The 26,855-nt window shown below is 40.5% G+C and overlaps 1 protein-coding gene across 1 annotated transcript in view; it reads right to left on the reverse strand.

Moving 5' to 3' along the window:
• Positions 1 to 26,855, reverse strand: part of IQCH (IQ motif containing H) — a 141,599-nt gene that overhangs the window by 20,550 nt on the left and 94,194 nt on the right. The window contains exon 8 of the mRNA XM_069097512.1: positions 8,823 to 8,987. Within this exon, the coding sequence (XP_068953613.1) occupies positions 8,823 to 8,987 (165 nt within the window). The remainder of the gene's footprint in view (positions 1 to 8,822; positions 8,988 to 26,855) is intronic.

The following is a 26,855-nucleotide window of genomic DNA, read 5'->3' on the forward strand; positions in this document are numbered from 1 at the left end:
TATTCCTCTATTAAATTCCTCTGGCAGTGTTTGATCATGGAGATGACCCTAGGTTCTCAGAAGTTGTGTCAGTGGAGTGCAAGTTCTGGCTGGTTCTACAAGGCATCTAGTCAATGGATTTTTTTTAACTATAAGAAAAAAGGAAACTATTTAGTATCATGCCAGGGAATAACAGTGTGATTTTCTAAATTGGACACCCTTTTCCTCTGTGGCTTATTTGCTGTTCAGATAAAGTCATTTAGGGGCTTCCAATCAGTAAGTGTTTGCTATAATGGAATTCCAAGGATACATAGGAGATGAGCAACCTCTTGTAAAGGGATAGACTGACTCTTCAGCACTCACCCAGGGTCATCAAAGGGGTAATAAAGGTAGTCTAGTATTAGTTTGAACTAAAACAAAACAAGCTCTTCCTACATGTCAATGTAGAGCACAATGGCCACCAGGCCAGTGTAGTTCAGCTGCACTGTCCCATAGCACACTCACTTTAAAAATGAAGGCACGGAAGCCAGAGCGATCTGTAGATATAAGTGAACTGTAAATACTTTAGAATTCCATTGTGGTTACTGAGCATGTAATTGCATGGTAATTACCATGAATTCACAAGATAATTCCAAGGTTATTTTTGTCTTCTAAACTTCTCTTATGCCACCATCGTATAAAAACTAACAAAGCTGAGACTAAGCCAAAGAAAACAAGAAAGTGAGCACTTGACTGGCACAATCTGTACCATGGCTTCAGAGAAGGTGAGCCATTAGAGTCTGCCTGTCTTGTCTGTGCTGTGGGACCAAGAAGTATGGTCCTCAATATCCTTGTTTATAAAATGAAAGGGGTGAATTAAATGGCCTCTAAGGTACCTCAGAACTAAATTCTATGATCATATGGATGTAATTCTTGTGTAGAGAATAAAAAGAGATGGCACTTTGGGCATCTTCCTGATGGAAAATGGGTTGTCATTCTAGCCTCTAAAAAACAATTAGTGATTATGTTTCAGAAAGAAAGGAGTCTGAAATTAGAACCAAAATACCCTCATTTCCTTTGGTCTGAATGACTTATCATCTTCTGTTTGCCTAATTCTTAACCATCTAGCAGGCCTAGCTCAAATCCTTCTTTCTCCACAAATCTATGCTGGACCATTCCAGCCCTCAAGGATCCAGTCCTGCCTCCTCTGAGACTCTTATTGTCTGTACCATACATTTTATCAAATACTTAGTTTCTTTCCTGCTACCTTATTAGTTGTCTTTATGTGCATATGTTTTGTCTCCCCAATTAGATGAGAAATTTCTTGAGGGTAAGAGTCATGACTGAAAGAAAGGCAATGTGGTATAAGGGAAAGAACATCAGACTTGGAGTCACAAGAAACCTGAACAATTTATTATATCTTGGCTCCCATATTTATTAAAGGTATGTGGTCATAGGCAAGTCCCCTAACTTCACTTTGCCCCTCTGTGAAATGGAGTATAATTATATATGCCCTACTTCACAGGGTTGTTGTGAGGAGAGAGTTTGGGAAACTTTAACGCACTCTAAACACTATAAAGTATGCTAGTATGTGAAATAAAAGGAAAGCACCCTATTGTATAAAAGTACTATAAATGTGTCTTCTTATCACAGTCACTAATCTGCATCCCTGCTGTCAAGCACAAGGCCTTGCAGCATGGGAGCAGGTGAAAAATATCTGATGAGGTTCATGGTGATGATTTCCTCCCTAGAGCAGCACTGATTCTATGGCCATGGATTTAGGAATAGAAGGGATCTTGGAAATAATCTAATTCATATAAAGATCAAAACCATCCAGAATCTTGAACACATAAGTGGATGGCACATTTTTTAACATTCAACCAACTTGTCTGTAGGTGAGTTATATCCTCTCTTGAGTCTTAGTTTCGTCAACTATAAACAGAAGGCATTAAGTTTGAAGAGGGCTAGAGTCCCTTCTAGCTCTGAACTTCTTGATTCTAAAATGGATTCTGAAATCATGATACAGTGGAGAGAGCACTGATTCTGTAGTTAAAGGACCTGAGTTTAAATCCCACCCAAGAGGATTAATGCCTGTGTGACCTTGGGCAAATCCTTTAACATCCCTGGGTCTCACTTTCCTTTTCTGTAAATTTAAGAGGACTGGACTAGATAACCTTTGGCTCTCTCTAGAGCTGTGATCCTGAGATTCCAGAAGTCTCTCCATTAAAAGTATTTAAATGTCAGGGGCAAAGAGGGACACTTAAGACAAGCTTATATTGAACCTGACAGAGCAGATGACAAAGATAATTGTGCCATCTAAAGTCAATGGTTTCGCAAATATGGACCATCCTTTTGGGAAAAGAAAAATACAGTCAAACACCTTTCAGCCAGAAAGAGAATTAAGTGTTTGGTTTGCAAAATTCACCTTTTGTCTATAGTAGGCAATCAATATCAGTTTATTAAGGCTGAAAAAAAATCAAGTTTGATTTTTAAAGTTGAGTTGAAAATCTATATTGACATTACATATCATAGCTAACTCTTCCTGTAGGTATTAGGGCCTGTTCTGTCTTCTGCAGGACCTCTCCCACATACTTCCCCAGAAATATCTGTGAGCTAGTGGCCTCTACACCACTTCAGCATTGATGTTTTTTCTTAGGCTTGCATGGAGGAGTGGATGGCAGGGAATCACTGGCCACTGCTCTGCTCCCAACAGAATGCCCAGGGCCACACGCAACTCTCTCTGTAAAGCATGAAGAACAGGAATAGAGTGCTAATGGGGAGAATTGTTCCTTCTCTACTTCAGGGAAAGGAATTTTCCTGCCCCACAGAAACCCACAAGTTTTTTAAGAAACAAGTACAAGAGCTTACTTTTTGCATTTTAGAGTATTCTTTCACATAACAGATAAATAATGGTTCTTCCCATTCTTGATAGTGGCTACATTTAGATTTACTATTTTATATGATTAGTCTTTTGAATTTCATGGTATAATGAAAAATCCTCTTGGGTTTTAGTACTGGTTCTACTACTAACTTGCCAAATGACTTCACTTTTCTCTGCCTCAGTTTCTATACCTGTAAAATGAGATGTTGAACTAACTGATTTCCAACATCCTATCTAGCTCTGAAATTCTATGATTTTAAGATTCTATATGAGCTTTGACTTCAGTAAATAATTGTAACTTCCTTTCCATATTATAACTCTGACAAAGGAGATGATTCCTATGAAACAGGGGTTCTTAAACTGTTTTGTGTGCATATAAATAGACCTTTTGGGCAGTTTGGTAAAGCTGTAGATACTGCCTCAGAAATATTTTTAAAATTTTTTATGTATTTATTTTATTTTATGTATGTTTTTAAATGTATAGTATTTCAAGGAAACAAAAAGTCAGTGAAAATAAAGTTTTAACTTTTTTTCTCATTCAACTTCAAGGACTCTCTGTAATCTCTCTATGGATTCTTTGGGAATCTGTACATCCTAGGTTAAGAACCCTTGATGTAAAGGTTCTAAAATCAATTGTTTAAGACATTTGGGCTAATTACCTACTACTCTCATGGAATATTTTCAAACCAAATGGGCCTGGTCACACCTCTAATTTGTCCTAAAAGGCTGATTTTCATCCTGGGTATAATTCTCTAGGTGTTTGATGTCTTTCTTGTAGTGAAGACACCTCTAGTCTATGAAGATATCTTGTGAATAGACTGGGAGTGCTTGCCAAGAGAGCTAGTCTGATTTCTACTAGGCATTTTTGTGATTTCCATCACCAAAAATATTTATGCCAAAGTTCACTCATTAAACAGTTTTTATGATTCCTCTGGGATGTGTGGTGGGTATTTTGTGGTTGAGGGACTGAGACTAAGTGGGTATAAGACTCACTCAAGGTCACACATCTGACCACTACCTTTGCATAGTCTGGGCTGGAAGGGTCTTCTGTAAAGTTATGGAGCACATAAAGTTTGTCTTTGTAACTTTTTCATCCCCCCCTCAGTGTCCCTGTCCTTCTTCCTGGTATACATACATCTTCCCTCAAATCCCTCTCCTTTTTTTCCTGTATTTGCTAAGAGGTTAGCTGGTAATTGAGCTGCTAATAGTTTAAGATGTGATTCTTCCTGGGGTACTTAAATTTTAGCAAGGGAACTAAAGTCCAAAACATCAAATCTGAATAATAATATCTCACATTTCTATGTACTTTAGTATTTACAGGGGGCTTTCTTCACAATAACCCAGTGAAATGGGTGGAAAAATTATTAATATCTCCATTTTACAGGTTAGGAAATTCAGGCTAGGAGAGGTTAAGTGACTTGCTCATTTGTATCCAGGGAGCAAGTGCCATAGCTGGGATTTAACTCCTTATTACAATTCCTGATATGATCCTACAATTATAATTCCTGAATACAATTTCCACTATACCACACTGCTAAAAGGAGAAGAAACAAAAAAGTAGAATGAAGATGAATGATAAGGTTGGTATTTGGGCATGAGGGTCCTGCTAGAGACCTCTCAAATCATACTCTTTAGGCTTTTACCAAATCTGCCCATGTCTGTGCCAGTCTAGGCCTTTCTTTAGGGCCCTGCTCTGCCATTACTGAATAGTCTAAATTTCCCTAGAACCCAGTTAGGCATGACTAGAAAATGCAGAGATTGACTCTCACTGGAAAAAAAGGAAAAATGAAAAAAGGACAAAAAAGTTCTAGGTCAAAGTCCAGTATTCTTTCTAAATCACAATCTAACAAGAATTCTCATAGCTAAATAAAAGAAGTTTAAAAACACTCTTTTTCATTGGAGAATATAATTTTTCTCTAGCCATAATTTAAATCGATTTCCTTCTGAGCTTGAGGACTGGAAGTGCAGAGTGCATTTCATTTTCTCCATGATACTTGTTTTGACAGTGATGTATTTAAGTTGACATAGTTGAAATCCTTGTGTAATAAATCTCTGCCTGAGAATTAATCATGTTTATAATATTCTGAGAATTAATAACACCCATTGCTCAAATCATTAACTGAAAAAAGGAGCTTCCAAAATCTGTTCTCTGCAGTAAGGGACCACAAATAAATGAATGTTTGATAAAATAATCCAAGTAGCAGTTTAACAAGCGTAAACTTGAATGGGGCTGCAATAACACAGAACTATTGTTTAAGGGTTGGCACGAGGCTGATGAGGTGCTTATTTTGGTTACAAAGCATGCATCCACATGCATAATGAACTGCACTCTGAATTATTAATGTGTTGCTTATTTAGCCTCATCTGTCTAGAAGATAATGTATCCTAACTATAATGAGTGATTGGTTTTGTACATAATTACAGTAGCAGCAGTATCTAGGAAATTTGTTCTTTCAAAGAAGGATTTCTAAAAATAAAGTCATCACATAAACTCCGTTGTTGTTCCATTTTATCAAAATCAAACCCGGAGCATTTGAGAATTCATAATAAATTAAAAGAGACAGAATCATTATTAACATCATAATTTAACACAAAAGGTTTTACTTAATCATTCATTACAGATCATATGCTATTAAAATGCTTATGAATGTCTTGGGTTATTTTAAGATATTTTCCAAAACAGTCCTTGTTGCTACTCCTTGAAAACTCAGAAAGGAGAAGTTAGAAGGAGAATGGCTAGGTAAAAACTGATAGGAAAAGATGACAATTTATGTTAATTCTGACAGAATTTTAATTTAAAAAGTTGCTACTTGATTACTTTTCATTTTTAAAACATGTACTTCTGGGACTAATCATATCCAATTTACTCTTTCTCCTCAAAGTGGTTGCTTGACAAGAGCACTAGATTGGGAGCTCATTAACCTCTAAATTATAATTTCTTGACACCTTCTTTGGGGTGGGAAAGGGACAATATCTCTCCTGTGAGTACAGGAAGAAAAAAAGTTTGGATTTTTGTTTTGTTCCTTATGTGAAGTGCCTCTCCAAGTCAGAGGTACTTTATGGGTTCTGAAACCCTTTGGACTTTCATAAGCATTTTATCTTTGCTCCTCTTTATTGTGTTCTTTAAAGGAGCATTGTGAAGTCAGAGAGGATGACAACTTCCTTTTCCAAAAAGCAGAATCACAATTTGCACATAGTTTTCCAATAAAATTTCTGTTTGGTTTTAAATGCAGGCTAGTGTATATCTGGCTACACATGTGTATACTTGTGTGTAGCTGTGCATGTCTGTATTTCTGAACACAAAGACAAACACATCTATAAGCACACACTTCCAGACACACCCAGCCAGAGACTTTTGTCTTTCTAAAAATCAAAAGCATACTCAATTCTATAGTAGATCATGGTAATAATGAACATACTTTCCTTCTGGGATTATATGGCCTTTGGACCGTCTAGGACCATAATGCTTTCCTCTTGCATGTTCATAGTAAAGCAAAATTTGCAAGATTCTCTCTCTTTCTCTAAAGAATTCCACAATATTGTCTGCAGTTAGGAAGGAAGCCAACAGGCACAATAGGGGAAACCACTGAGCGTGCCTCTCATCCAAAACATAACATATGCTTTTGGCTAGACTTCTCTGAAGCAACATATTTAAAGCAGCAAATTGTCATTTAGGGCTGGTTGCTGACTGAAAGCCACCACCGTCTGCAGTTTTCTTTTAGAAATAGCACGTAGAGGAGGCAAGGTGGCTCAGTGAGTAAGAGCACTGGCCCCAGAGTCGGGATAACCTGGGATCGAATCCAGGCTCTGATACTTAGCACCACACCTAGAAATAACTGGCCATGTAATCTTGAGCAAGTTACTTAACCCCGACTTCTTAAAAAAAAACAAAAAGAGATAGCACAGAATTGGGATGGCCCATCCTGGAATTCGTGGACAAGGGGTTGAGTTCTGCATTTTTCTTTAGTACTGTAGGAACAACAACCTGGTGGACCTTTCTGAAGATAGGGACCTGGAACTACTTTCTCTAGGGAGTCAGGGCTTGCTCATCATGGGGCCATCTTTCTTTGTTCCCCTTTCCCTTCTAATCAAATTTTGCTCTTTACAACCTGAACCCCTCTTATGCTTTGAGTCTTATTATGCCTTCCTCCCCTCCAGAAAGTCTATGGTTGGGCTAAACTGGCCTCCTTGCTGTTCTTACACTAGACACATCATTTCCCATATCTGTGCTCTCTGTACCAGCTATTTCCCATGCGTGGAACAGACTCCCTCCCCACCCCTGTCTCTTGAAATCCCTTATTTACTTGAAGACTGGGCTCAGGCTTTGTCTTCTGCTCTGTCCTTCCTTGTCTCCTGGTTCCCCCCAGCTAGGATTCCCTGCCTCCCCCAAATTTACCCTGTATCTCTTTTGCATGTATATGTAGACATGTGTTTATGTATGTGTGTGTTCATGCTCTCTTTCTTGTTAACATGTAAGATCCACAAGGTCATGAGCTTTCATGTTGATCTTTGTATCCCTGGTACCTAGTACATAGTAGGTGCTTAATAGATGTTTGATGACTGATTAAAAGTCCTTGTGACAAAGTGAAGCATATGAGGTTAGAAGGAAGAGGGATAGCCATAAAAGGAAGGTCTCCTACACAATGCATCTTTCCAACTAAGCTGCACAATGGATATCAGGAAGATCTGAGTTCAAATCCTGCCCCTCAGACATTTACTAGCGGTATGATCCTGGGCAAGTCATTTACTCTCTTTTAGCTTCAATTTCCTCATCTGGAAAATGGGGATAATAATAGCATATACCTCACAGAATTATTGTGAAGGTCAAAGTTGATAAAAAAAATAGAAGGCACTTTGCAAAAATTGAAGTACTATGAAAAACACTAGCCATCATCATCATCATCATTAAATTACCTAACTATACATACAAGTGATGTCAGCAGCAAGTACTTTATCATTGCTCTTCTAGAATTGGCCCATGTACAGGATTTAGGAAAAGATCAGAAAATTTTAAAGTTGGAAGAAATCAGCTAAACTACTCTTAGGCATCCCATTAAAAAATACTCAAGACTTGGACTCCCAGGATGTGGGTTGCTTGGCCTGGGAGTTGTGGAAATAGCACGAGTTTGGAGGTAAAGCTTTGAATCTGCCATTTACTAGCTCTGTGACCTTGGGTAATGGCTTGGGTTGGCCATTTCCTTTTCTGGGTCCAAGATTCTTCACCTGTTCAGAGAAGGGGAAGACTGGAGGATCTCTAAGGCCTCCTCTAAATCCTATGATCTTATGTATACTTGCTCTGGTAATGGTGTGGCTGGGCTGGGCAGGGGTGCCCTGTACAAGTAGGTGCTCAATAATGTTGTTTGATAATGACATTGACTCATCCCATCCTCTCCTTTCCCTATTTGAAATGCTTCCCACTCCTTCTCTCAGCCTCTTCCTGGCCTTCAAGGCTCAGTTCATGTCTCACCTCTTCCATGAAGTCTTCTGGATGAATCTAGCTCACAAGGGACACTCCCTATGTAGAGCTCCAATGGTGCTTGGCATCTTTGTCACTCCTTCAGTACTGACCCCATTTTACCTTGTATGTTTAAGCAACTTTTCATATAGCTGTTAACAGCAGGGATTTCTTCCTTAGAAAATTACCTCTTCATATTTCTGGACTATTTATCAATTGGGAATAGCTCTTATTCTTATAAATTTGAATAACTTACTTACAGATCTTAGAAACAAGAATCTTATCAGAGAAACTTGTTGCAAAGATTTTTTCCCCCTTGGTCACCCTTTCCCCTTCTAATTCTAGTAGCATTGGTTGGTCAGCTTTTCTTGTGTGTCTATTTTATCTCCTCAATAGGACAACAAACTCTGAAGGCAGGGGTTGGGTCTTTCTCATTTTTGCATAACCCTCCTCCCCTCCATATGTAGCACAGGGCTGGGCACATCCAGTAGGAACTCGGGAAATGCTGGTTGATTGATTGATACTTACTGGTTCTACCTTGATCTGGCTGGGGGATTTATTAAGTTTCTTTACAGAGGGTGCCACTTCTAAGATACTAGAACTGAAATTCAGATTTCCTCTGGTCACATACAAGGTGAGCTGTGTCAAGGAAAGCTGGTCACTATAAAGAAGTTCAAGGTCTGTTGCCCATATCTAATCAAAACAGGAAAAAAAAAGAAGAAATGAGACCAGCAAAAGAAAAAGAGGGGGCAGCGGGAATGTGATTTTAACAGAGCAGATACCCTTTGCTTCTATTTCTACATCATTCAATTGAGTGATGGAGCTGCCATAAACCCCTAATCAGAACAGTCAAGATGATCACTGCAGTTACAGGAGTGCAAATAACCCAGCAGAGAAAATCGACCCAATTGCCCTATTACCTTATTTGAGAAGAGTTAACTAAATTCAGGAAGGCTGAGGTAGTCTTTGATTTTTCTGCTCATGGCTGAACATTTCTAAAATGACAAGGCAAAGGAATTTCTCAATTCTATTGAGAAAATTGAGTAAAAATGAACTTTAGGGAATTTGGGGGGTGTGTGTAGGGAAGTCAAATGGACAGAAGGAGGAGGACCTGATGCAAAGAATGAATCGCTGTGACAAAGGGTTCACCCCCTGCTGGAGAAAAGAATTGAAACTCCGGTCCTTCTGGTCATGGCATGGCAGGCTATTGGAAAAGAAAATGGCCATACTCTCCAAAAATGTCAATATGACATAGAATGAAAGAACAAGACTCTGAGTCAGGAGTCCTGGTGCCTAATTTTTTCTTTTTTTTTTTTTTGGTATAAGCATTGCTATTAATGAGTGATGTGACCCTAGGCAAGTCTCTGTACCACTCTGCACCTCAGTTTCCTCATCTGTCAAAGGGGAATGATATCTGCACTACTTTCCACAAAGACCTTTTGTGAGCTTTCAAATGAAAGCACTTTGAAAAGTTCACAAATGTATACCATCTGCCACTAGTTAGATTCGTTGCTTTAAACCGAGTAAGCTCACTGGGAATCAGTTTCCTCATCTAGGAATAGGACTAATACTCTATTAATCTAGACTATTATTTTAATCATGCAAATATACCCATAATGTCCATATTCTACCTTTGGGCAAATCAGCTATTTGTTTTTGGAATGCCAATGACACCTGGAAGAGGAAGGCCTGAGTCCAAGTCCTATCTAAGCCACTTACTGGCTGTGTGGCCTTGAGCCAACCACTTCCGTTTTTCTGAGACTGAGTTTCCTAAGCTATAAAATAGGGAGAATTGCACCACCCACCTCTCAGGTTTCTCATAAGGATCACCTGACATAAAGCAGATTAGCATTTCTCTGGCATACCAAAATATTAATTCTAGAGTCAGGAAGAGTTGAATTCAAATGCTACTTTGAATACTTACTAGGGTCACTAGCATGACCCTGGGCCAGTCACTTAACTACTTTGTGCCTCCATTTCCTCTTCTGTGTATGGCACAGTGGATAAAGCACCAGGCTTTATTAGGAAGGTCCATCTTCCTGAGTTCAGACACTTCCTAGCTGTGTGATTTGGTTAAGTCACTTAACCCTATTTGTCTCAGTTCCTCATCTGTAAAATGAGCTGGAAAAGAAAATGGCAGACCACTCCAGTGTCTCTGACAAGAAAACCCCAAATGGAGTCATGAAAATCAGATATAGCTAAAAATGACTCAGCAACATCAACAGAAGGGGGAAGCTGGTCTCAATGACCTTTAAAGCCCCTTCCAGTTCTAAGTCTACATTATGATCCTGTGCTATTCCTTTATTCTCCTCTAAGAACATTGTCTCTGGGGTCAGAGGACCTGGGTTCAAATCCCACCTTTGACACTTACCTTTGGATCTCTTTTCCCTCGTTTACAAAATGAGGGGATTGAACTCTATGGCCTCTGAGGCTCTTTTTAGGTCTGCATCTATGATTCTGGGATCCCATAAACCATTGCTGTCAATATTACTGAGTGGCTTTGGTTAGGGGGTTTACTGATAAAAGCCATATTTGAGACTTAGTAGCTCAAGGGTGGGGCTGTGAAGACCAGTCCTTGTTCCTCCATTAGTAGACTTTGTACAACTCTGCTTCCCTTAAATCCAAGTTACTTGCAAATAAAGACATTACTCCATGATGTCACTGGTCTTCAAAAACAAAGGATAAACAAAAACAGGACTGATGCCCTTGGCCCTAGTGAGAAGCCTCTCCCTACCAAGGACTAGCTTTGCTTGAAATTAAAAGCTGGAATCACTAGATGGTCAAAAACTGCCTGGTTTGTGGTATTCAGTGGCTCAGCCTACCCTGGGAAGCATCTTGTGAAGAAAATATGACGTATGTTCTAGCTGCAGTAGACTGTAATTAGTAATAATGCATTTTCACGGTAGGAAATTGGAATCTAACACATTTTCATAAAGGACTTGATTAAGGCTCTCTCCCCCCCTCCTTGGTCTGTTAAAAGGCTGGTAGAGCATGTGCCTAACACACCAAGGCAGTATGTTAACACACGTAGTGCCTCTGCCCTACAGTGGCCTCCTTTAAAACAAATCTAGCAGTGAGTGACTTGACTAAGCATTGAATGGTAAATGGCATCATTATAAGGATATTAAGAGGTCAGGCAGTCAAGGCCTCTTGCTAAACTGGAGCTAATTTCCGAGTCATATTCACATAGTAATGCCCTTTTTATAATAGCAAATAAATCACATTTGTAACAATTGTTAAAAACTAACTGCCAAATATCTGTTGCAGTATTAAATATCCTATTTGTCAACTTAAATATTTCCTGCTGCACCATGTAAAATGCAAATCAGGTGGGGACAGATACTTTCCCTTCAGAATAAAGTGAACTTTCCATTCTTACAAGGCATGAAATTTTCTGAGAGTTTGGTCAAACTTTGTAATGCTCTTGATGGGGGTGAGGTTCATTCCATGAGAAGCACTTGGGTTGACTGCAAGGCACATTAGCTTTGGGGCTATTCACCTTTTCATTACTGCACATTAATTTCATACTCTTGTTTCATATTTGCCTAGCAATTTGATGCCTTTTTCCACCCAAAGCATTTTCATACTCTAATCTCTTCTGATAATCACAAAAATACCCTCTCCCTGTCCCCAGCCCAGTAAGGTGGGGATGGGGAGTAGTATTACTATAATTCCTATTTCATAGATAAGGAAACTAAGGCTTTTCCATGAACTGCAGGTTAAATAACTTGCCCAATGTCACAGCAGTACTGGGATGAGAACCTATGTCTCTTGCTACTAAACCTGATTTTTCCATTATACCACATCATCTTTCATCAAATTACAACAAAAACTAAACAGAAAGGAAATCTTAAACTTTTATTTCATCATTTCCATTTGGAAATTTAACATGCCATCAGTAGACCACCTAAGCAAAGCCACTTAGTAATGATAAGGAAATATTCATAACCTTTCCATCAAAAGCAAAGCTTTTGGGTTTTTATTGGAATTATCCACTTTACTTATGAGTAGGAATGTGGTCCTATGGAAAGTAGGCTACATTCAGAACCAGAGGATTTAGGTTCAAATCCTATTTCTACTTCCTAAAACCTATATGGCTTTGGGTAAGTCACTTTATACTTTGAAAGTTATCTTGAGGTTTACTTAGCTAGATTTCTTTTTTAAGGACCATGCTTTTAAACTAAAGCACTCTGGCTCTCATTGATTGACCAACAATAGGTCCCACTCCAAGGCTCATTTGGACATTGTTTGGGCTCTGATGGTTCAGAGTGGGTGCAAATAGCGATTGTTTTTGTTTTGTCCAGAAACCCTCAGTGACTTCCCCTCCCAGACCGATTTTTTTTTTTGGCCTTTTGGAGGGCAATTGGGGTTAAGGAGATTGCCCAAGGTTACATGCCTAGTTTTGTGTGTGTGTGTGTGGTGGGGGGGGGAGTGTGTGTGGGTGTTAAGTGTCTGAGGCCTAACCGAACTCCCGGTCCTCCTGACTCTGGGACAGGCACTTTACTTGCTGCGCCACCAACCCTCCCCTTGATTTTTTTTTTTTTGACTACGTAAAAGAGGCCACTCTGCCTCATTTCTTACCTAGCCTTAATCCCTGAATGGGCATTGCCTCAGACAAACTGAGACCTGGAAAAGACCTTGGCTTAAAAAGGCCAACATCTTCACTGTGTCCAGGGCCATCTCCAGCTGTCCTGACCTATGTCTTGGCACTGGACCCACATGGCTCCAGAGGAGAGAGTGAGGCTGGTGACTCTGCACAGCCCTCCCTCACTTAAATCCAATTCACGTGCAATCACCTCAATGTCATGGTCCTCTTTGAGAATGAAGGACAAACAACAACAGCAATTATGCCACTCTTGGCCTCAGTTTTCTCCTTAGTAAAATGAAGGGGTTGAACTAGATGCTACGTAAGGTACCTTTCTGGCTCTAGACTCATGATACTCTTATGTAAAAGTAGACTGTGTCGTAACTGCTTTTTCTGCACAATCACTAGACCATCCCTGGGATGCTCATGAGTCTCTTCCTCTCGGTCTCTCCACAGCCATCACCACTTGCCTTAGCACATAGTGAGAACTAAATCAGTGATATTGCCTGACTGATATTACAGTCACCTTGGCTTCTTTGCTTCCATTGCCATGGGGCCCTTTCTATAGAATTCAGGACTTTCTGATTTCAAGACCCTTTGACTATCAAGGTCACCCTGTGGAAATGCCCAAATGGAGAAGCTGCCCTGAGCTTAGGGGCCTGACTGCTGGGAGCATATGACAGAAAGAACTGCTTAGTGACTTGAGTGAGAAGAAAAACTAACAAAACAATCAGCAAACACAGGTGGAGTGATTTAGAGGTCACGTTTCCTAGTGAAGAGAGGACCAGCTTTGGAGTCAGAAAGACCTAGTTTCAAGCCCTGTCTCTGATATGTATGAGTTGTGTGACCCTGGGCAAGTCACTTAACCTGAATCTCAGCTTCTGTGTCTATAAAAGAGAGAGCATGACTGTATCACCTATTTCATAATGTTGTTATGAGGAAAAGTGTTCTGTAAACCTTAAAACACTATGGATATGGAAGTGATGATGGAGTGTAAGAGCTGGAGGGAAGAGTGAATTTCTAGTCTCAACCCTCCAGCTTTGTAGAATGTGGAAATGAGGCACTATGAACTCCCAGTGAAAATGGAACTTTTATATTGAATCTTTACTTCCCAGTAGAGATTTTGTGGACTGTTACAGTAAGAGTTTGTTTTAGGCATAATTGTGAATTATGGGGACATCTGGATTTGGGAGTAGCAGCTTTTCCTTTCTGAATCTCCACTCCACTGCCCAGTGTCTTTTAGCTCCTCCTTCACTGCTGGGGCTCACACCATAGCACCTTATCCACTTCCTTTGGGCAGTGCCCCATACTCCACCAAATTTTTTCTACCCTTATCCCTTTCCCCATTCTGGGTTTTTTGTTTTTTTTGGTCCTATATCCTCGGGACTTTTTTCTCTATTCTAGAACTGACAAAATGCTAATGTGTCAATGTCTTTTAATAAGTTGCTCCCTCCTCCCCCATGAAGTATTTGTATTTTAACAGGGATCTTTTGGAGACAATGTCAATGTAAGGGCTCCTATTAAAATGTAAAATTTTAGGTATATCTGAAAGAATCTAGTAAAAATCATTTTTAAGTCCATGGGAGAGTGGAGCTTGAAATATTCACAGGCAAATGAGCCTTTTGGTGTTTCTCAAATCATATTAGATGGAATACATATTTTTAAAAGTTTATTTTTATTTTCAGTTCCAAATTGTCTTCCTCCTTCTACCATTCCCTTACCCATTCCGAAGGCAAGAAATATGATACTCATTATATATATATATATACAAACATATATATATATATACATATATATGTATATGTTATATAAAACAGAGACCCATCCAGCTTAGGGTGATGTAACTGCTCTCTAAATGTTTCATGTTTGCACATGAAGTTTCCCCAGACAGGCTATAAGCTCCATGGGGACAGGGACTGTGTCTTATGCATAAAGCATGTATAGTACACAGGTCAGTTGTGGTCAACACACCTTGGAACAAGCATTACTCTCAACCCTTCCCCTTTAAATGCCTACAATTCTTTGCTTCATTGTATTCTTTATAGCCAAGGACACAGTGTAGGGGTTAGACCCTATTGAAACCCTACTAATTAACTGACTGATTAGGGATAGCATTTTTGTCTCCCTAGAACAATTTATGCTTATTTGCTTTGAAGACTGAACTAGAATTCTAAGGAGATTCCCAACAAGGCCTTAACCTGGGAGAGAAAGGAGTATGATCAGAGTGGTGCAGTGGTGGCCACTCTCTGGTTTCCTTTTGGGTTCCTGGGGACAGTGCCAGATAAATCTGTTTCTGCTGCATTTACCAGCTTTTCGGTATGCACAGCAATGAGAAGAATCAAGGGCAGGTTGGGTAGCTGTAGCGGAGAGGAAAAGGAGAGTCCAAAATCACAACCAATCTTTAAGCAAGAGTAAGGATCCAGAGGCAGAGGGGAGGGGAAAGTGACCTTCCCAAGGATCATTCTGTGGGCTCTAGAGCCAACCCCTCCTCTCTGGGCCACAAGCTTTGAAATTAAATTGTAAGAAAAGAAACTTTGGGGGATTCCCAGTACACAGCTTCTTTTCTCCTAGAGGCTAATTTGGGGAGGAAGGGAAGAGAGATAGCCAAGGATCACTTTCTGAGATGCTCTGATTACCACTGGGAACCTCTTGCTGTTTTTGTCTTTACTCCAAGCTGCAGATGTGCACTGTCTCCCTAGGCCTCACATCTATGTTGGACACAGTGCCTCATTATAGGCCACTGTCCTAAGGATCCCAGCCTCATTCATTCTCTTTGCAAACTCTGTTCTAACATGGGCTGGGATAGTCATGATGTCGTAGATATAGACCTGGAGGGGACCTCAGGGGTCATCAAGTTCATCCTTCCTTCTCCTACTTCCCCCATTTTGAAGATGACAAAACTGAGGTCCAGGGAAGTTAAGTGACTTGTTCAGAATAATACAACCAGTTAAAGAATCAGAGGCAGGATTTGAATCTGGGTCCTCTAGCTATGGGAGTTTGTGCTTTTTCCATTCCTGTCTGGCTTGCTATGTTGTCAGATCCATCTTATTTCTTTTCCAGAGCAGACTGCTAGTAGAATAAACAAAATGGCCAGACCATCTCAATCTTAGCAAAGTAGAGTGTGGAGAAAACTACTCCAAACTAGCAAAGACAAGGAATCACATTCTTATAGAGGTCAGGAATAGAGCAGCTTCAGGACTTCTGTGCTCTGCCAACTCATTCAAATCACAGCCCCTTGTGTCACAGTGGCAAGAGTTCTGGATTTTGAGTCAGAAGACCTGTGTTTGAATCCTGCCTCTGCCATAATGGGTGTGCCCTCGGGACAAGTGATTTCATCTCTCGGGCCTAGGTTTCCTTGTCTATAAAATGAGAGGATTGGACTAGATGCCTCCAAGGCCCCTTCCAGATTGAACTTTAATATCCTAGGCTCCCTCCAAGTCTTAGTAGTCAGTCTATGAATGTCTCTGGCTGAAAAATTCATTATCCTGTATTCAGTACCATCACCCTAACTTGGTGACAAGCTGCTCAACTTACTCTGGTTTTCAGATGACAAGTGCTCAGCTCATCACTGGACTTGTCTGTACTGGGAAGCTTTTGAGCTTTGTCGGTCCTGCTCCTGCTCTGCTGGCACAACACTTGGTAACCCTGAGTAGGTCCCAAGATGATAACGCATTGGGGTAGCACTTCAAGGGAAGTGGGAAAAGACTATCATCTCTTTTTCACTTGGGGAAAACTGAGACTTGGAGAGGTTAAGTCATCTGTCCATAATCCCATGGCTACTTACTAAGTACTAGTGCTGAAAATTAGACTGACAGCAGCAACAACAACAACTCACATTTATACCAGCCATGAGAGATGATGGCTAACATTTAGACCAGAAAAGAACCTTTATGGTCATCTAATCCATCCCCCTCACTGAGGACACTGAAGCTCAGAGCATTACAGAAAGCCCTGACCCTGCCATAGGTCCCTAAACTCCCAAATTCTTCATTCCTTTTGTTTAAGGCCCTGAAGGTTCATGTTAACATGCAAATTCTGGGGTTGGGCTTGTAGGTGAGACTGGGGAGGGATAAAGGGGGTAGAAATGGGCAGGCAGATAGAACATTAAGCCATCATCAGTCGTTAACAATTTAACGCAAATTAGTTGATCAGTTTAGTCCTAGCAGAGAAGACCCTGGGGAGATAGCACTCATGGGATAAAGAGTATAGTGAAAGGTCTGATGTATGAGGGCCTGGGTGAGGCACCAGAGCAAGAGACCCTGGGCAGCCAGGGGCCAGGATGAGGACATTGCTTGTTGGAGGTATGGGTTCCAAAGGAGAAAAACTGGATGATGACATGGGGAAGGAAGTTGTGAGTAACAAACTTTCTAACTTTCCTGCTTGGCTAAGCATTCGAGTTAGTAGCACCATCTCAACATGTACCATCCAAGAATTAGGAGCAGCCTGATGTAGAAGAGAGAAAGCAAGGTCAGAAGTCAGAAGACAGTTTTAACCCCATCACTAACTAATATGTAGGAATGGACATGTCACTTCCTGGCTATAATAACTTTGTCCAGTGCTTAAGGGGATTGACCTTGAAGGGATCTTGTAAGAGGTGCAGTGCATAAGAGCACTGAGCTTGGAATCAGGAAAACCCAAGTTCAAATCTGGTCTCAGATGCTTACTGGCTTATGAACCTGGGCAAGTCACTTAACCCCATTTGCCTCAGTTTCCTCATCTGTAAAATGAATCAGAGAAGGAAATGGTAAACCACACCAGTATCTTTGCCAAGAAAACCCCAAATGGGGTCAGGAAGAGTCAGACACAACTAAAATGATTCAATGACAATCAGGCTCTAGGAGAAGTCCTGAACACCAGGCTTAGGGGCAGAGTCCAGTTTTGTTAAGCATCCACCTGTCCGAGGCCCATTACAGGCCTGCATCCACCACTTACTAACTGTGTGAGGCCCATGACAGCCCTGCATCCACCACTCACTACCTGGGGGAAGCAGGGAGAGTTCCAGCACCTCTCTGGTGATATTTAGGACCCCCAGTGGTAAAATAAGTGAATTATTTTGCAAGGATTCTTTTTTTTTTTTTTAAGCAATTGGGGTTAAGTAACTTGCTCAACGTTACATGGCCAGTTATTTCTGGGTGTGGTGCTAAGTATCTGAGCCTGGATTTGATCCCCAGGTTATCCTGACACTGGGGCTGGTGTCCTTACTTGCTGAACTACCTGGCTGCCCCCCTGCAAGGATTCTGAACCTGCTTTCTGTCAGAGCTCCCTTTGGCTGTCTAGTGAAATGTTCTTCTCAGAATGTTTTAAGATGTATTGCCAGGTCCCAGTGAGTACAAATAAGGAATCTCCTGAAATGGTCACACATATTTGAATTTGCATAATTAGAAGTTATAATTATATAAAAAATATGGTCATTGGTTCTAGTCCTATGGCAATATGCAGTGAGGATCTGAACAGTGCAATCACTTCTGAGGATTCTTTATTTGCATTAATCAGACCCTAGCTGTATAAAGTCCATAAGATTACAAAGTAAATCAATTATATTGGAATACAATTATCAAAATTTGGATTAAAAACAACTCCATGGGCAAAGTTTAGATTCCCTGTTGGGGGGAAAGCAAAATGCTGTAGTGTAAGGGACACTAGATTTGGAATCAAGAAGATGGGCTTAAATCCTGACTTTGACCCTTACTAGCTAAGTGACAATGGTAGGTCACTGAAACTCTCCATGATTCAATTTACTTATCTGTAAAATGGGGATAATAATATCTCTAATACTTTATAGGGTTATGAGGCTCAAATGAAAATTTGTATATGAATTCCTTTGCAAATCTTAAACCATTACAAAAGTCTGTTACTTTTATTAATTAACTTCTAAGGTACTGTTTAGCTTTAAGTCCTACAATGCTAAAAATGGCCACAGCTGCTAGTGGGTACAGAGATCAGATTAGAGTGAATGCCAAGTCAGATTATGTAGTTAAAGGTCTGATATGTAAAGGTTTGGATGGGGTACCACAAAGGGAGGCTCTGGGTCACTGCAGGTAGTATTACCTAGTGGCCTGGAATCTAAAGGTGCTTTTTGCTATCCATGCATATAGACTTTAGGGGGGGAAATAGATAAGACAGAGAGCAGCCCAAATCAAATATAGTAAAGCCCGAATTATCTCTGCCAACGGGAGCAGTTGTATAGATCATTTTAAACCTTGGCTAATTCTCAAATCACTTCTGTTTGTCTTTTGCAGTGTAATTCGGAGATGGCAAAGGGTAGCCAATTTAATACTCTAATTATAATTTTGTTAGACTAATATAAAAAAATTAGTTTGCAGACTTAGTTTTTAGAGCACCCACCTACTGGAGGTATAAGCAGGAGAAGCCTTCTTGGGACTTAGAAGTTTTCAGGGTAGAATAAAATTAAATTAGTAGCTATTTATTAAGTCCTGAGTTGGATATTGCAGGCTTTGTACTAGGTTTGCACTGTCCAATCAGAGCATATTACATATATTCTTTCACTGTCTTCATTCATTCATTCATCCATTCATTCATTCATTCATTCATTCATTCATTCATTCATTCATCTATTAAGCACGATTTATAGAGCTCGTGCTATCAGGAGCTATGCTGGTAGCTGTAGGGGATATCAAGATGATCAGAGCTTCTCTGCCCTCAAGGAGGTTAAAACCCAGTGAAAGAGACAAGAATCATTCACAAATATCTCTCAGATAGAAGCAATGTGCTATAATAAAAAGAATGCTGGATTTATATTCTGAAGACCTGGGTTCAAATCCTGGATTTTCCCTTGAGCAAATCAGTTCTCTAGGTCTTATTTTTTAAAAATCAGTCAATAAACATTTATTAGTATGTGCCAGGCACTGTACTAAGCACTGGGGATACAAAAATAGGCAAAAGATAGTTCTTGCCCTCAAGATGCTTACAATCTAATGAGGGAGATAACAAACAAATGTATACAAACTATGTACAGATAAATAGGATGGAATTAATAGAGGGAAGGTGCTAGAATTAAGAGAAGTTAGGAATGATTTCTTACAGAAGATGGGATTTTAGTTAGGACTAAAAGGAAGCCAGGGAAGTTAGCGGGCAAAGGTGAGAAGTGAGAGTGCTCCAGGCATGGAGGAAAGCCAGAGAAAATACCTGGAGGTGAGAGATGAAATGTTTTGTTTGTGGAACAGCCAGGAGACCAGTGTCACTGGATCAAAGAGTATGTGGTCAGAAGTGAGGGTAAGAAGACTAGAAAGTTAGGGGTGAGGCTAGGTCATGGAGGTGACAGGGAGTCACTGGAGGTTATTGAGTAGGGGAGTGACATGGTTGTACCTGTGCTTTAGGAAAATCACATTAGTGCTGAATGGAGGGAGAATGGACTGGAGTAAGGAGAGACCTGAGGCAGGCTGACCTACCATCATTGTTTTTGTTATTTCAGTTGAGTTCAGCTATTTGTGACTCCATTTGTAATTTTCTTTCTTGGCAAAGATACTGGAGTGTGTTGCCATTTCCTTCTCCAGCTCATTTTACAGATGAGAGAACTGAGGCAAACAGAGTTAAGTGGCTGGAATGGGAATAGGAATTTGAAGATCTTCCCTGCCCCTTAATAGACCTAGGGGGGAGTTTGAAGACCTTCCCTGCTTTGAAAGTAAACTCTGTCCCTGTAATGGGAAGGTAAATTTTTAAGATCTTCCCTGCCCCTAGGCTAAAGTGCACCAGGAACCTGGGGTGGGAGGCTTATTTTTCAGTAGATACTTTTTGATTGGGCAGTGAGTCAATAAGGTTGTTACATTATCTGAGCCAGGGGAAGGCTATATAAGCCCTGATGTGTAGCTTTGTTTTGGGGCTCACTTTGAGAAGTGTTCTGTGATTTGATCAGATGAGACTCTGGGAAGCCGTTGTTGTAGAGCCCTCCGGCTTTGAAAAAAAAACCCAGATGTTGATGAAACCCAGATGTTGATTTGGTATGGATGTAATGGTTGGACAGTTTGGAAACTGTCTACTTGATCTGTTTCTATGTCTTGATAATTCTGTCTGTATATCTTCATTCATTCAATAAATATTATAAGGATTTATTAAGCTCCTACTATGTGCCAAGCACTAAGCTAAACTGAGGCTATAGAGTCAAAGAATGAAAGTCTTTGCTTTCAAGAAGTTTACTTTTACTAGGGAAAACCATGCCATTTATACATATGAGTATTTTTTTCCAATTACATGTAAAGACAATTTTTAATATCCATTTTTATAAAATTTTAAGTTGCAAGTTTTCTCCCTTCCTCTCTATCCTCTCCTCTCCCTAAAATAGCAAGTCATTTGATAAAGGTTATATATGAAATTATGTAAAACTTATTTTCTATATTAGTCATGTTCATACATAAAAATATATGCAAAGTTAAGACAAAGTAATTTGGGGGACTATCACCTCTCAACTGTGAAATCAGGAGAAGCCTCATGTAGAAAATTTCATTTGAATGTAACTTTATGGATTTCTTATAACAAAAAAATGTTCTTCAATTAAGTAAAGGTTTCTCTTCTTGACCAAAGTTGCTATACAGTTTTTAGGTGTTGGGGGCAAATGGAAGTTAGAAGCCAATTTGGGAAAATTTTTTTGGGTGATCTGGAAAAAACAAAAAGCAAGTGAGCAGATCTTGCTAGCATAAGGAAATTATGTGTATGATCTGTCCAAACAATGGAAACTCCACAAACGATATGGTTCTCATGGAAGATGCATAGAGAAACATTGAGATTTTTGTGTCTCATTTTATGTCTGCAAGGTGGGCCTTATGTGAAGGTGGACTAGATCACTACCTACAAGTTGTAGGCTTATTTTTTAAAGGGCTCCCAAGGCATAGGAGCCAAGATAGTAGAGAAAAGGCAGGGACTTGGCCTGACCTCTGCCTAAAAACCTTCCAAACAACTTTAATATCCCCAAACAAATTCTGAGGTGGGAATGACAGGATTTGGGCCCTGAAAACATGCCCCCAACTTTCCTTGAATTTTCCCGCATGGCCAAGTCTGTAGGGTTCACCTGAGGCATCAACCCCATCCCAGTAATTCTTTCAACTGACCATTCATTGTGGCCCTATGCCCAAATCTCCAATTCTCTATTACCTCTAACAATGAGGTAACAGTCCTTTATTGTCTGGATGTCCCCCCCACTTCCCACCCTTAATTCCATCTAGATCCCCTTTCTGTTACCTCCCAGTCACCCCAGCCTACTGTCCCCTTCCATCCAAATCTTTCCACAGATCTTTTCCCTATAAAAGGGTTAGTCTCATCTACCAAAGTGCGAATTCTTAAAATCTCACCCACACTAACCAGTGTTTTAATAAACCTTGTCTTGGACTGAAAGAAGGCTTGGGTTGAATTCATTTGAGTTGTTTGTCCTCGAATTTGGGGGTTCCCAAAACCTCTAGGCCTCAATAGCAGAACCCACAAAATGAACAATTTCTCCCAATATCTCTATGTCATTGATTCTTCCTTTTTTGGACTAGATCTTAGTCTTTTTTGTGTCAAGAAACCTCTTGTCAGTCTAATGAGGCTTATGGACCCTTTCTCAGAATAATGTTTTTAAATAAATTAAAGACACGATTACAAAGGAAACTGATTCTATTTAAATAGTTATTTTTTAAAACCCAACAAGATCATAGAGCCCTTAGGAGTTCTTGCAGGGTAAGACCTTCTAGAGTAGATGGCCTATAAAGTCCCTTCTAGCTGGGGCAGCATTGGATCCCATAAAAGGAATGCAATATTGAAGTGTGCGAAAGATATACTGTGTCTATTACTCAAACTGAACCATTCAAAGCTATGGATTTGGAATGTCTTCTAGTATAGTTTGGGAGCGCAGTGGGCCTGGAGCAGGAAGACTCATCTTTATGAATTCAAATTTGGCTTCAGACACTTACTAATTGTGTGAACCTGGGCAAGTCATTCCACTCTGCCTCAGTTTCCTTATCTGTAAAATGAGCTGGAGAAGGAAATGGCAAACCACTCCAGTATCTCTGCCAAGAGAAACACCAGATGGGGCATGGAGATTTAGGCACCACTGAACAACAACTAGTCTAGTTCCTTCATTTTATGGATGAAGAGACTGAAGTTCTCATAACTAGCCAATAGCAGAGCTAAGATTTGAATCCAGACCGTCTTATGCTAAATCTAGAACTTTTCTCTTTCAGCATACTGCAAGCCTTTGTTTACCCTTTCCTTTCTGATTGCTCCCTGTTGCAGCTAGCTACTGTTCTAAGCAGTTAGTGACTGAATACAGAGACTTTACTCTACTCTGAACTGTTCCTTCCTGGTGTGTCTCTCCTTAGGGAGCTTGGTGACCCTCCATTTCTGGGAGGCTCACTACATCTGTACCAGATTTAGTGTGAACATTTGATCAACTTTTGCCCTAGCTCAGAACTCCTGAACTTAAGGGATCTACCAGCTTCAGCCTCCTTCCTCCCCCTGATGGGGTGCTTGGGTGCCTGTGCTTGAACCCCAATTTGTAAAATCACATCTCTCCCTACTGTCAAATCTCCCTAACCTCAGAGCATTATCTCTGCCTGCTTCTCTCCATGACAGAGGCCTAGCAACCATTCATGATCAAGCCCCAGCCAAATGTTTATCTCCCCTTGGTACAATAACAAGCTGTACCTATGAATCCTTCACTATATTATCTATAAATAACTCCCTAGCTCATGATATACATCCTGAATCCCTCATCATGTATGCCTTAGGCTTTGGGATATATGTATACTCCCAACATCCATCTTGTCAAACATGACATTGATGGTTGGCAGCTTGGTCAGCCCTGACCGATAACTGACTTAGTGAAGTTTCAAGCCTAAAACCACACCTCCATGCAGCCCCCTCCCCCTCTCTTGGGCTATTTCCTGGTGAATTTCTGGGCAATAAGCCTGTGTAGTAGACATTAAAAGTGCATGTTCCTTTAAGAACTGACCACTCCCTAATCCCACCCTGACTCACCTAGTTAGCATATTTGGCACAGATTCTACTATAGATTATCCTATATAAACTTTAATTGTACTCCTCTAAGGTTGCAGGTTCCCTAAGAACTCTTGCCCTGCTGTATGGCGTAACAATAAATCTTTGCCACCTTGACTCAGAGAATGCTTGAGTCCATGAATTCATTCCAGACTGCTTTCCAGGGACTCTGGTTATTGGGGTTCCTGGACTCCCTGAACTCCCAGAACCCCATCACCCCCATTCCTTTTCTCCTCTCCCACCCCCCACTCCACCCTGGAATTACAGGCCATATCTCACCAGCACTATTTTTCAAAAAGCACAGTCAGTTAATAATTTCTTTTTAGTGGCATTGAAGGGTTAGGATTTCTTTCTTGGTACAGATTTTCATTAGGCAGTGTAGTTCCCCTAACGAAACTATGAATACGGGTAGGCACCAAATGGGCCTAGGACAATGAGATTGCTTTAAGCCTCCGGGCCAGACTCTAAAGAAGTACAGAGGCCAGGCTCATTGTCAGTGGCAACAAAGCTGAGAGAAATCGGATCCAGGCTCCGTACCTGTTTGCTTTGTGCATTTCCTGACTTACAGGCACAATCTAACAGCTGGGTCTCCAGAAATCCACAATGTACTACAGAAGGAGGGCAGGCAGATGACCCACTTCTTCCTTTCAAAAGGAACAGCTTTTAGTTGTAGCTTCAGGAATAAAACCAAATGCTCAGTTGCAACCACTGTCAATTGCTGCTATTGGCTACAACTGGAAAGGACCCTGTTGAGCAGCTGACTACTTCACAGTGGCTGGTGTGGGAGCCAATTTTTTTTTTTTAGGCTGGGAGTAGGGTAATGGTTATTCAACAGGCTGAGTAGGATGGTCACTAGCACCAGATAACTATGGGGATTTAATATAGGAACTTGGAAAATTGCAAAATTTAAGATGCTTGAGAGGCACCATGGTGTGGAGGAAAGAGTACAAGACCCAGAGTCAGAAGACCCAACTTCAAATCCTGTCTCTGACACATCTTAGTGACCTTGGGCAAGTCCCTTTCAATCTATCTGGGCACCAACTATAAAATGAGGATACCTTATCTCAAAGTTGTGAGGAAGGTGTTTAAAGTGCTATATAAATATAAGCATATCAATATACTCTTTCTTCACCTTTTACTTAAACATGGCATCTTTCCTTGCCTCCCTCAATTTCTCTGAGCCATCTAGTATACTTGTACTCTATCCTACCCTGTCAAAATCTGCACTTAGAAAGGAATCTAATATTAATTATTCAAGTAATTGATGGGTGGGGGTGGGGTGGGAGAAGGTGGGTGGTGGTGGTTAGAGGGAAGGACCTGGCTGGGTCCCTGAAATCATACCACATTGGTTGCCTGCCTCTGTGTAAGGCTGGTCCTGCCTAGGTTAGCTACATAGATTAAATGTGAGATTTGGTCTTCTGTACTTTATTAAGATATAATGCCAAACTCTACTTTCTTTTTGTCAGTTCTCAATGCTTTTAAGTAGCAGTGGGAGACCAGATTATGGACATAACTCATCTTTGCCAGGGAAAAGGATGTTGTTTCCTCTGATGCAGAAAGAGGATTATTCTGTGGTTTGTGGGCTATTTTATTATGCTAGAGATAGAGATGATTGCCCTTGGGACATCGAATTAACCTAAGAATGAACAGGAAGTGGAGTCAAGCTCCTGATGTCTTCTGGGAGACAGCTGTGGTCTGCACACAGCTGCTACCCTTGCAGGTTCTGGGCCTAAGCCTAACTAACTAGGTTGGCCTTGAGCAACTCATTTCACCTCTATAAAAGGGCTGATCATGTTCACCTGCATTACAGGGTGAGGAAAGAATTAATTGGTGTTAGTGAAGCTTCTTTTTCTATCATGGAGAGGACTACTATGCTAAGCAACAAGATCAGATAGACCCAGCCCCATCCATAGAGAGATTGTAGATTTCAGAGCTCACTTTACTTATGGGGAAGCTGAGGCTTAGACAGAGGGACTTTCCCAAGGTCGTATTACAGATGACCTCATTTTACAGATAAGGAAACTGAGGCTTAGAGAAATTATGAGGCTAAGCTCATAAAAATAATAAGACACAAAGCCAACATAGAACCAAGTCCTCCTGCCTTCTGCTGTCATGCTCTACTCCACCAAGGTGCTTCTGAATCAATATTTGTGATTCAGTGACAGACTTCATACGTATTATCTGATGTTAATACAGGTAAAACCAGGTTAAAATGAACAAAACAAAAATGAGAAAAAGGGCAGTTTGAGAGGGCAGTGTTGTACAGGATAGAACTATTTATAAATACGAGTCTGGGGCTTTTAAAGACTAATTGGTGGTTATCTCTTCCCTCTCACTTCCCTTCCTAAGCAACATAATCTCTCCTCTCCTCCCCCCTCCGTCCCCCCATTGCTTCCCAGGGTTACTGACCTAGGCAAGCAGCCTGATTGGACCATACTCTAGAGATAGATGGTTTTCATTTGCCCTACATAGGTGAAGAATCTGTGATTAATGTCAGAAGGGAGAACTAACTCCCAGTGTGGGTGCTTTATTCAGAGTACTTAGGGATTATAGGACTTGTCCTGGGTCACATAGCTAGGGAATATCAGAAGTGATTTGAACTCTGGTCTTCCTTACACAAAGACCAGCACTCTAACCATTATACAACACAGCCTCTTGTATCTCTTTTAAATGTCACAAGACATGGTCTGTGATTTTGTGCTTTGCTTTACTGCAGTATTCTGTTCCTCCCCCCCCTTCACTATGTGTACACTGCATTGGAAAGTCATAAGGGTTAATAAATGAATGTCTCATGGAAACCACTACCCAGGGGAACATAGGAGCTTTTGGGGGCTCCTGGGGTCCTTATTATAAATGAGTCTTTCTAGTGACCTATAATGGAGACATTGGAGCTCAGATAGAAGCCAGGAGGACTGGACCCCATAGGTACACATCAATACATCAGAGCAGGATTTTTGATGGAGGTTTTATTTTGTGAAACTGTGAAGGTGATA

This window comes from Petaurus breviceps, unplaced genomic scaffold, assembly GCF_028583685.1.
Source record: "Petaurus breviceps papuanus isolate PSGF00001 unplaced genomic scaffold, PetGlider_PUasm1.0 37, whole genome shotgun sequence".
NCBI lineage: Eukaryota > Metazoa > Chordata > Mammalia > Diprotodontia > Petauridae > Petaurus > Petaurus breviceps.